The 12542-nt window shown below is 42.5% G+C and overlaps 1 protein-coding gene across 9 annotated transcripts in view; it reads right to left on the bottom strand.

Annotated features, from left to right (window-relative positions):
• The window catches only part of ULK2 (unc-51 like autophagy activating kinase 2), a 62976-nt gene that overhangs the window by 27055 nt on the left and 23379 nt on the right, over positions 1-12542 (bottom strand). For all 9 annotated transcript variants that reach the window (XM_070479203.1, XM_020895642.2, XM_020895641.2 and 6 more), the window contains 2 exons: positions 8372-8543; positions 1044-1104 (listed from right to left, as the gene is read on the bottom strand). In XM_070479203.1, coding sequence (XP_070335304.1) covers positions 1044-1104; positions 8372-8543 — 233 coding nt within the window. The remainder of the gene's footprint in view (positions 1-1043; positions 1105-8371; positions 8544-12542) is intronic.

The following is a 12542-nucleotide window of genomic DNA, read 5'->3' as shown; positions in this document are numbered from 1 at the left end:
CATGGACCCTGAATAGTCAGAATAATCATGGAAAATAATAAAATTGGAGGTCTCAGTCTTTTTATTTATTTATATTTTAGGCTGCGCCACATGGGATTGACAGAGAACGCAATGGCAACCCACTCTGGTACTCTTGCGTGGAAAATCCCATGGACGGAGGAGCCTGGTAGGCTGCAGTCCATGGGGTCGCTAAGAGTCAGACATGACTGAGCGACTTCACTTTCACTTTTCACTTTCATGCCTTGGAGAAGGAAATGGCAGCCCACTCCAGTACTCTTGCCTGGAGAATCCCAGGGATGGGGGAGCCTGGTGAGCTGCTGTCTATGGGGCTGCACAGAGTCAGACATGACTGAAGCAACTTAGCAGCAGTAATATGGGCTTGAGGGACCTTAGCTCCCAAATCAGGGATTGAATCCAAGTCCATGGCACTGAAAGTGCCAAGTCCTAACCACTAAACCACCAGGGAATTCTGAGAGATCACATACTTATTGATTTCAAAACATACTACAAAGCTACAGTAGTCAAAACAGTGTGGCACTGGCATAAAGACAGACCTATAGACCAGCAGAGAACTCAGAAACAAACTCCTGCATTTATGAATAAGTGATCTTGGACAAGGGTGCCAACATCACTCAATGGAGAAAGGAGAGTCTCTTCAGCAAATAGTGCTGGGAAAACTAGATATCCACCAGCCAAAATTGAAACTGGACCCTTCTCTTATGCCACATACAAAAACCACCTAAAAACAGATTAAAGATCTAAATACAACAACATAATGTATAACCATACATCCATGTGGAGACCATATATGGAGACCTATTGTACAACACTGTGAATATACTTAATGCTGTTTTTGAACTCAAACTGAAAAATGGTTAAGACAGCAATTTTTCATTTTTTTTTTTTACAATTTTAAAAAATGTTTAAAGAAAGAAACCATTGTGAAACAAAATAAATTTTAGAATCAAGAACAGAGTTCTGTAACTTCACTCAAACACAAAAAAAATATGAAAAAATGTTTAGTGAAATACATGCAGACATACCCTCCACACACCAAGAACTCATTAGAAGCACGTCTGCCAGCAGTTCCCATTGGCATATCATCTGAAGAAAAAAAAAGAGAAAAATACAACCAGTTTTGCTAAACCACTTGTTTAAAAGTGTTTATTGTTCCAACTTGACTATTAGGAAATAATTTGATCACAATACAAATTTACCATTTGCTTATGTTGTGATTTTGCAACAATAAGCTAGTAGGGAACACTGCACCCAGTTGAACTCACAGGCTGCCAACATCAGGTTTTTTCAAGGTAAACTGTCATGCTTATTGTAACAAGTATGTATTTCTCCACCATTTAATATGTGCAAAATCTGTGCTACTGTTTTTACCATGTTCCGTTTCACATGTCACTGACAAAGGTTTTGGGTGTTGTTCTCCTAACCCCAATTTGCCATAAACACTGTGGGCTTTATTGAACTACTTTGCAGAGTGTGGTGACTTAAGAACAGGTCTGTCACCTTCTAGTACAGCTGCCTGCACCCCGAGTCCAGTTCACTCTAACACTGGAGCATCCCCACTCCTGCATGACACTCTCCTGGGTCTTGCATGGGTGGCTGAACAAGATGTCATGAAGCTAGGCCTCTTGGACACAGATGCCACAGGGAGTCTTCATGCTCAGACATCACCCATCTACGGGAACAGAGTGCAGCTCAGAACACAGGGTCTCTCATCCCTTACCACCTCTACACCCATCAGATCACACTGCCCTGTGTGACCTTTACATGGCTGCAAAGGTATAATTCATATGGGCTGATGTGAAATAGTAGTGTTGACTAATAATATAAATTTTTAAAAATAAAATAAACTATGGTAACTTCAAAATACTCAAAAAGGAAAAAAATACTCACAAACCTCCCTTTGAATGGCCCTACATGCAACTGAGGAATATCAATACATTTATATTTGTCCCTGCTGTCATCAAGCTTACACTCTAGTAGTGAAAAAAGGTTAACAGTAGCAGGAAGTGATGAGATGTATAAAAGGAAAATCAGTCAGGGTAAGGGGATAGAGAGGGCCACAAAGAAGTCAGTTTTAAAGACAACAGTTGCCCAAGGGTAATGGAGATAACAGGGCAGAGGGGACAGGGTTGGAAGCTGGAGTTCACCTCTCCATTTTGCAGCTTTGAGTTTGGAATCATATATCACTGTGAAACAAAACTAAGAAGAAAATAACAATCCCTAGAAATCAAAAATAAAATGAAGTGATGGAGCCTAATCATGTATCAGCTCGGTAACATAACTACCAGAGGGGAATGCTTTCAAGTGACTTTAAACTCGGAAATTTAACTGAACATTCCTAATGGCTAAAGAGCCTCTTGATGAAAGTGAAAGAGGAGAGTGAAAAAGTTGGCTTAAAGCTCAACATTCAGAAAACTAAGATCATGGCATCCAGTCCCACCACTTCATGGCAGATAGATGGGGAAACAGTGGAAATAGTGGCTGACTTTATTTTTCTGGGCTCCAAAATCACTGCAAATGGTGATTGCAGCAACGAAATTAAAAGACGCTTACTCCTTGGAAGGAAAGTTATGACCAACCTAGACAGAATATTAAAAAGCAGAGACATTACTTTGCCAACAAAGGTCCATCTAGTCAAGGCTATGGTTTTTCCAGTGGTCATGTATGGACGTGAGAGTTGGACTATAAAGAAAGCTGAGTGCTGAAGAACTGATGCTTTTGAACTGTGGTGTTGGGGAAGACTCTTGAAAGTCCCCTGGACTGCAAGGAGATCCAACCAGCCCATCCTAAAGGAGATCAGTACTGGGTGTTCATTGGAAGGACTGATGTTGAAGCTGAAACTCCAATACTTTGGCCACCTGATGCGAAGAGCTGACTCATTGGAAAAGACCCTGATGCTGGGAAAGACTGAGGGCAGGAGGAGAAGGGGACGACAGAGGATGAGATGGTTGGATGACTTCATTGACTCAATGGACATGGGTTTGGGTGGACTCCAGGAGTTGGTGATGGACAGGGAGGCCTGGTGTGCTGCGGTTCATGGGGTCGCAGAGTCAGACACGACTGAGCGACTGAACTAACTAATGGCTGAGCCTTTGTTGGGGGATTTGAGCAGCCCCTCAAAAAGGAAGCTGTCTGAGACAATGACTCAGACTGATGACCCAGTGTAGACTCCCTGTCCATAAGATCCGCCACACATGAAGCTTTCAAATAACATCTTAATTGTTAATTCTAAATTATGAGCACATGACCATCACCAAACATTCAAAGAAAGAATCTAAATGAAAAACTAGACTCTGAAACAAACTGGAGGGAAAAAAGAACTAAACATTTTACAGGGAAAAGTTAATAAAAATAACAATACTGAGAGGGAGATAAAAAGAACTTCTAAAAATTGAAAAGATGAGAGCATAATAAGTGAAAAACCCAATAGAAGATTAATGAAATAAAATTCACATTTTATGGCAAGGCAAGAGAAATTTAGACAAAAGTTCTCTGTGCTCATTTGGGTCTCCTCTCTTCTTTTAGTGGATATTTTGCACCTTCATTAACCAGACCTCCTTAGGAAATAACCTTCCCTCTTAATCTTGTAAGGGGTCATCACAACAACCCACCACTGGCTTTTTACATGCAGACCTGGATTGTGTAGCTAGCAACATGTCATTTGATGTACAGCCCCTATATAATTGTGCTTTGACCAGTAACAAGTAGAACTGTCCTTATTAACTTTTCATCAAGAGAACATTAAGGAAACTTTCCTAAAAGTAGAGCAATACAACAAAAAGATGAAAAATCAGACAAAGAAGGTTAAGAAAATCAGGAGTATGCTCAGGTATGTGTTACATTAGTAGTGTTAAGTTGTACAGATGTTTTAAATGTTTCCTTCAGAGACCTCCAGCTCCTGATTTCACATGTAAGGAGTTTGGAAGTCACCCTTCCATCTTGACAAGTGAAAACTCTTTTTGGCTCCAGAGGAGACAGGAGGACCCTGGGCGAAGAGATGTCCCCAAGACTGCAGAAACAGGCACACACAGAGAGGACTGGCTTCCCTGGGAAGGGACTCATCAACCAAAACGACTATGGAAACCAGAGCCAGGGCAGGAACACCTGAGTGAGAACTGACAACTTGCTAGAGTCTCGGGGCAGACAGCTCTGAAAGCTGAAAACTCCAGGGAGTCGCAGTCATAGGAGGAGCACAGGGCTGTCAGACTGACCTCTGGGAGCCCAGGCAGACTGCCACAGTAAATGTGGAGAAAGATACTTTCCTGCCTGGAGCGGGGGAGGGGGCTTCTGTGGAACAAGGCCAGTCCTCAAGGGACATGTACTAACCCGAGTTCACCAACTGGGGCTGAACTCAGAGCCTCAATGACCTGGAGATGGGGAACCCCCAACTCCAGGCCCCTCCAGCCACCCTGTCCCACTTCAGACAAGAGAAGAAATGTGAAATAGCTCTGAGGTTCACAAACCAAAGGCTCAGGCTCCATGAAAGAGTGTGAAAGTCGCTCCGTCATGTCCGACTCTATGCTCCATGAAAGGCAGAGCCTTAACCACAGGGCTGCCTCCTCCCCACCACATCATTAACGACCACAGCTCTAACGGCCTGTGGACAGCACTTACCTACCCCACCCCAGCCCTCAATACGTCGGATGCAGCTATCTAGACACAAGTACAAGCCACATCAAAGGCAAAAAAACACCCTGAAGAGGCAGAGCATCAGAACCAGACACAGTGGGGATGCTGGGATCCCCAGATCCGGAATTTAAAATGATGATTATCATGTGTGTGTGCTCTCAGTCGTGTCCGACTCTTTGTGACCACAGGAACTGTGGCCCACCAGATTCCTCTGTCCATGGCATTTCCCTCGCAAGAATACTGGAGTGGGCTGCCATTTCCTTCTCTGAATGGATTAATATACTAAGGGCTCTAATGGAAAAAGCAGACAGCACACAAGAACACATAGGGAATAAAAGCAGAGATGGAAATCCTAAGAAAGAACCAAGAAGAAATGCTAGAGATAAAAAACACTGTAACAGGAATGAAGAACGTCTCTGGGAGGCTTATTAGTAGACTGGGCATGTTTGAGGAAAGGATCTCTGAGCCAGAGGATTATTTCAACAAAATCCTTGAAAACCAAAAAATAAAAAGACTTAAAAAAAAAGAACAGGATATCCAAGGTCTGTGGGACAACTGCAAAAGGTGTAACATGTGCAAAATCGTGATTCCAGAAGGAGAAGAGAGAGGGGAACAGAAGGAATTATCTGAAACAATGAGAATTTCCCCAGATTAATGTCAGTCATCAAGCCCCAGATCCAGGAAGCTCAGAGAACACTCAGCAGGGTAAATGCCCCAAACAACTACACATTGGTGTGTCATTTTAAAATTCTAGAAAATTAAAAATAAAGAAAAAATTCTGAAAGAAGCCAGAGGAGAGAAACACCTACAGAGGAATAAAAACAGAATTACACAGACTTTTCCGAAACCTCAAAAACCGAAAGAGAGTGGAATCAAATACTTATGGTGTTGAGAGAAATAAACCACCAACTTAGGACTTCATACCCTGCAAAATTATTCTCCAAAATGAAGGAGAAATAAAGACTCTCAGACAAGCAAAAATTGAGGGGATTTGTTGCCAGTAGATCTGCCTTGCAAGAAGTTCTTTAGAAGAAAAATAACATAGATCAGAAAACTGAACCTACACAAAGTAAGGAAAAGCACTGCAGAAGGAATAGGTGAAAGCAAAACGAAAACTTTTATTTTGATTATTCTTAACTGATCTAATAGGTAACAGTTTGTTCAACAGCAATGATGTACTCAGTTATGTGTGCTTCCCTCCATGCCCTGTGTGTATACATATATATATATATGCTTGTGTATGCTTATATATAAGTGAAATTAAAGACAACAAAGATACAGGGAGGAAGGAATTAGGGTTATTTTGTTATTATAAGATACCCACAATATTCATAAATGGTATGGTGTATTTCTAAAATGGACATGGATTAGTTGCACATGTATACTGCAAATCTAAGACAAATCAACCACTCAAAAAAATAAAAAAGAAGTATAACTGATATGCTAAGAAAGGAAAGAAAATAGAACCTTAATAAATGGTCAATTAAGACCACAAAAGGTAGAAAAAGAGTAGAAGACAAACAGGAAGGCAGGTCAAGGACAACAACAGAAAACATGAATGTGGTAGGCACTAATCCAGGTGTATCATCAACAATCACTTTTAACATCAATGGTTGCACAGGTAAAAGAGGTTTCAAAGAAGACATACAGGTGGCCAACAGGTACATGAAAAGGTGCTCAACGTGGCTAATTATCAGAGAAACGCAAATCAAAACCACAGTGAGGTAATTACCTCACGCCAGTCTGAAGGCTCCTATCACCAAGACTACACATCATAAATGCTGGAGAGGGTGTGGGAGAAAGGAACCCTCCTACACTCTACACTGTAAAGATTCTGTCACTGAACACATCTTAGAGAATCAACACAATTCCAATCAAAATCCCCAAATGGCTTTTTTGTAGCATTTCAAGTCAAAATTAAACTACATGGCGGGGAAAGGGGCCAACAATAGCCTGGGTGATTCCACAGAATTCTTGGGTGCCCCCTCTCCTTCACCTCTGACCCCATATTACACACATATATCACATATTACACACATATATCACACATATGACCCCATATTACACACAATGAAACAAATCCTTTATATAAGCCTGATGGGGCATGTCTGGGATTGCATATAAATGAGGAAAGGACAGAACAGTCAATAAATAATCCTGGGGTAACTGATAGAACTCTTATCATCTATACAAATGAGTTCCAGGTAAAGTTAAATATGGAAAAAATAATGAAAATCTCTAGAAGGCACCATGGTACTACTGGGGCAGCATGACAGGACACTGCTGCTAGTGGCTAAAGGCTACAACTTGCTTGTACCAACATTTTGCAGAGCTGAAGCTGTACATATCTACAGCCACCTGGAGGAAATTCTGGCACAAGGACATCTGTTACCACACATTCTGAACAGTAAAAAGATGGAAATGATCCAAGTCACAATCAGTAGGGAGATGGATAAACTATGGTTCAGTTGTACTATTTTTAATATAAAATTCATAAGTTAAAATGAACTAGATACACACCTAGCTATATATCTAGATACACAGCAAAAATAGGAATAAAAAAGCAAACTACAGAAACAAATATTCTATGTAACATTTACTTAAAACTGTAATTTTTTTTTTAGATACAGGCATATTAGAATTTTAATATAAATCAAGAAGAATATATCTCTGGCAAGATTAGAATGAGGCCAGGTGCTCTGTCTGTACCTACAGCATTGTATACCTTTAAAAAGACATCTAAAACATCCATGGCAAAATGGTGACATAAATAAAATTAGCATGGTGGACCATTTGAGTATCTGCTGTATTATTTGGTTTGAAATATTTCACAATTTAAAACTTTTAATTACTTTTTCAGTAAGGTAAAACAACCACACAGGATGATTTTTAAAGGCAACTCCCAGCTCTCGGTGCTCTGGTCAGAACCTGCCACCTGCTATTACATGCTATGCATGATTCCCCTGCCCCAGCCAAGCAGCCCATAAGTGTGTCTGGTCTGAGGTCGCAGCCTTCATGACAGCTAGCAAGGGGCTAATGTAAGCAGCTATTAAATATGAATTTGACAAACATCCTGAGACCTCTTGACACAGACTTCTCCAGCTTCCTACATCTGCACACAGTCAACCTGATACTATTAAATCATTAAAGTCTTTTAAGTTTCCAGCTCTTCTGATCCTACTCCTCTGCAGCCAAACCCTAGTTCCTTCTTTTTTATGGTTCTAACTTCTCTTCTCGTAGGTCTCCCAGTGCCCTGCACTACTCCACAGAATCCTGGCTTGGATTCAGGCAGCCTGGATTCTGCTTCCTTTATAAAACATCCTTCCTGTGTGTTTATGAAGCTCATTCCTGAACTCTGGCCAGCATCTCCTGAAGCACAGCCAGACTGTTTGTAAGACCCTTTGACTCCCAGATTTCTTCCAAAAGAGGTCTTCCTTTAGATCCTTTCCTTAAATTTAATCTCTTTCATTCTGCTGGCTTCTCCACTCCTTTCTGTTTGGACACAAACAGAATTTGAGGTCATTTCCTGTAAAGTTTTCATCTACCTTCAGAATCCAAGGTTACTGTCACAGGAATGTAGGCATATAGTTCTGGGAATTTCATCAACTAAATAAAATGTCCATTTGGAAAGGTGTCCTACACACAAGAGCGTGACATAAAGGTTAAAAAATGCTAGTCTAGTAAATTCAGAAATACAATGTGTACAAGCAGAAAAGATTCTCACATGAGTGGTCTGACGAGATGTTGTGTGGAACCAAAACAAAGTCATCCGTGTCACAAGAAGAGTTCTTGCTACTAGTACTGGCAGAATCTTTGGACACCTGGAGATAGTTGGGAGGACCCAATGGTGGGGAGGATAAGTTTTCTTCCTGAATATGCTGCATATCTGGAAGGGACTAAAATTAATAACATAAAATTAAAAGTGGCCTCAATAAAATGCAAGTCAGAACAGCCATTAGACTAAGGAATATTTTTTTCATGAAAGTGGCACAGAGTTCAATTTCATTGAAGATTTAAAAAATCTCTGGAAAACCTTTCCCTTAGAGATGCACAGTTTAAGGTGTGTTTGCATAACACCATCTAAAATGTTTCCCAAAAGTGATACTTAAATCACATCACACCTCTTATCACGTGCACAGGTCTGCCTCCCCTGAAAGGTCCGCTGTGAATCTGTATCATGTCCCATCCCCGCTTCAGCTCATGGCCTAGCAAAGCAGATACTCAATACCTGCTTAAATAATGACTAAAACAAAATGTCCAGGGACTTGAATGACATTCTGCACACAGTTTTCAATCTCCAATGAAGAAAAATTATAAAAGGGAAAAGCCAGAAACTATGCTACACAGAAAAGTAACTAAATCAGTAAGAATAACTGTGTATAAGCACAGGGAATTACTGACACTTCCAGAAAAAAAGATTTAGAAAGCCTTACAGGTGTGGGTGTGTTCCTTTTGTTTTCTTTTTTGTCAGGGGAAGGAGTTGATTTGTGGAAGATAGACCTGTAAGGTATTTGTGGAAGATGGGACCATAAGGGGAGAAAAGCATATGAATATATTGAATAGATCCTTGGGCACAAGTAGCTATATTCCTCTTGGCACTTGCCTAGTTCAAGGACAGCAGTCACAACTTTAACTGAATATCTTCATCATACAACAGTCTCCTAAAACAATGAACTTCATAACTTACTGTGTTAGGTCCCCATTATCCTGTTTAACCTTTGCTTCTATTTAAGAAAAATACTACAAAATGCTCTGTAAAGCACAGTTTTAAACCCCTACTATTTCTTCAAATGTCACTGCACAGTGAAACCAGTCTCAAATCTCCTTATCACTTCTGTGTGTGTGTGTGTGTGTGTGTGTGTGTGTGTGTGTGTGTGTGAGACATATACATGATATAAATTCTCCTTATCACTTTTTGAAGAGCACTTATGCTTCAAGGTTATAAACAGAGTGGAAGTTGGAGGAAGTAACATTACAGAGCACTCGGGCTTGGCACTGAGCTTGCCACTGGGCCCTGTTAAGAGCTTTCCATGTATTATCTAACTCCAGCCTATTCTGATATCCATTTCATACATAAACAAACAAAACTCAGAAGAGAGAACAGGTGAGTGGGCCAGGTTCCAAGCACCTAACTCCACCAATTCTTCCCTGTGCCCTTGCTCCCCAGGCAGGGACTCTCTCAATGTCTCCCTTTGCTATTTATAAAATTACCTTCATCCACAGCCACCTGTGTGGAAGAGATGCTTCTCAGGTTCAAAGGTCATCTTCTACTAATTCTCTTCCCTCTTCAAGGACCCTGATCAACTGCCCTCTGCTTTCCCCTCTGCACACAAACATGTTTAATTTCTTCACATCTCAAATCAATATAACTCTCTCAATTACCATCTTATCTCCCTTCTTCACTTAACAATGTTTCTTGAAATTTCAGTTTTCACTGACTCAAATTCCTCACCTCCAAAGTATCACTTGCTGCTGCTGCTGCTAAGTCACTTCAGTTGTGTCCGACTCTGTACAACCCCACAGACGGCAGCCCACCAGGCTCCTCCGTCCCCAGGATTCTCCAGGCAAGATCACTGGAGTGGGTTGCCATTTCCTTCTCCAATGCATGAAAGTGAAAAGTGAAAGTGAAGTCACTCAGTCATGTCCGACTCCTCGCAACCCCATGGACTGTAGCCTACAAGGCTCCTCTGTCCATGGGATTTTCCAGGCAAGAATATTGGAGTGGGTTGCCACTTCCTTCTCCTAAAGTACCGCTTTATTCACCACAAGCCTCTTTCTGCCTTCAACCCTCCAATAAAACTGCCTTTACTAAGCTTCCCAATGATTCCACTGCCAGGTCTGTGGACCCTCCACTACTCCTTCAGGTACTGGACTCTGCTTCCCAGACACTGGGCCCCCAGCCCTCCATTCAGGGACCCTGCTCTCCATTTCCCTTTCTACTTCTCAGTCTCTTTGCCCCTCTAAGGAGACCGGTGGAGTATGAGTTTCCCCAGTGCCACCCTGGCCTCCAACCCTCACAGTTTATACCCACCCGGGGCCCACTGTCACCTTCCTACATCAACTACCCCTGCAGAGTGCTGACTCCTGAGCTCAGACCTGCCCCTGGGCCTGCACATCACAGTGTATCATCCTTGTGTTCCCCCTCTAAGTGGCTCCATCAACTCACACCACTCAGGCCCCATCAAGACCTTCCTCTTCCTTAGGTCCCAAATTCAAGCAATCTCTAAACACTGCAGACTCCTTATCCTGCTCTTCCTGGCCCCTTGTCCTTCCCTTTCCTACTGCTGACTTAGTTCAGGCCCTCATTCTCAAAAACAAACAAAGCAAACCCCAAAACAGTGCAATGGTCACAGGCTGTTCTCTTTGCTCTAGGAGAGAGGCCTCTCTTCTGATCTTCCATCCAATCCCCCACCTGCTTACAGAGGAATTTATTTGCTAAAACACACAGTGGATCAAGTCACACCTCCACTTAAAGCCACTCAAATGTCTCAGCACACACAGCCTGCTCTGCTTATAGCCCAGATTCTGCCAGGATGCAGACTGGCCCCACCCCGGCTCCACTCGCCCCCCAGCACATCACCTTGTTCTCTGCACCCTCAGGCTGGGCCATGAGAGAAGCCTGTACCACAGTGCTTCCTGCAACGCCAGAGGGTTCAGCTCTGTACAGCGCGGTGGCCATCAGTTATAGCTGGCTAGGAACATGTGACATGTAGCCAGGGAGACTACAGAGTTGAATCTGCAAATCACTTAATTCTAACAAACATACGTGGCCACGGTGGGCTACAGACTGTCGCAACAGGTCATGGTTCCATGGGGATTCCTCTGCTTACGTTACCACTCTTACAAATTCAAAACTTAGCTCAATGTCTCTGCCGAGGTTCTCTCTGCAAGCTCTCAGTCTGATGTCATGGCCTCATCTCCAGTCCCACAAGCAAGAAGAGGCATGAGGCCATCTGCCTCCCACAGGCTGCACCACCGGTCTCTCCTCCACACAACCAAACCCAGAGCTGCTCAACAAAGGGATCTGCCCTGTCACTGGTATCAACCAAAACTTCACACAAAGTGGGCATTAAAGACGTTTAATTAAAAGAGTAGATATTTAAGAGGTATTATCTACCTAGCATTTAGCCTATAGCCAGTATCAGATCTAACAGAATTATTTGAAATTTTTTGTTCCAGTTTTTGTTTTTCACCTTTCAAAGAGTTGTCTGGAGTAAAGTAGCAGCTGGGTATTTTGGGAGAATGTAAAGAACAGACTGTCACATGGGGCGGGGATGCCTGCATCCCCCTCAGTACAGGAGTCCAGCCCAGCCCCAGGAGGGAAGGAGTGCATGCAGGATGTCACCTCACTGTTGCGGATTATGTTGACACAAGGCCTATCAGATCACTCCACTTTCTAATCTCTAATTGGAAATTATACAGAAACATTCCTACTCTCCTTTTATTTCCAGATTTGTTACTTTCACTTCAAGCATGAGCTCTTCATAAAAGCCTTCTAAAAAAAGGTTTTTCCACCAAAGTTCTGGGGCTTCCCAGGTGGTGTTAGTGGTAAAGAACCCACCTGCTAATGCAGGAGACATAAGAAACTCAATCCGTGGGTTCAGTGTAGGAGACATAAGAGACTCAACCCCTGGGTCGGGAAGATCCCTGGAGGAAGGCATGGTAACCCACTCCAGCATCCTTGCCTGGAGAATCCCATGGACAGAAGAGCCTGCTACAGTCCACAGGGCTGCAAAGAGTCAGACATGACTGAAGCGACTTGGCACACACACGCAAAGTTCTAAGCATTTATAATAACTACGCCTCCCCTCCCCACCACGTCTTCTCCCTGGTCCGCTCTTCCAGCAGCCCAAGCACTCCTCATTTGCTCTCCCTTTCAACACGTCTCATCCAAC

Source organism: Odocoileus virginianus, chromosome 17 (assembly GCF_023699985.2).
Source record: "Odocoileus virginianus isolate 20LAN1187 ecotype Illinois chromosome 17, Ovbor_1.2, whole genome shotgun sequence".
NCBI lineage: Eukaryota > Metazoa > Chordata > Mammalia > Artiodactyla > Cervidae > Odocoileus > Odocoileus virginianus.
This window is presented reverse-complemented; position numbering and strand designations above follow the sequence as displayed.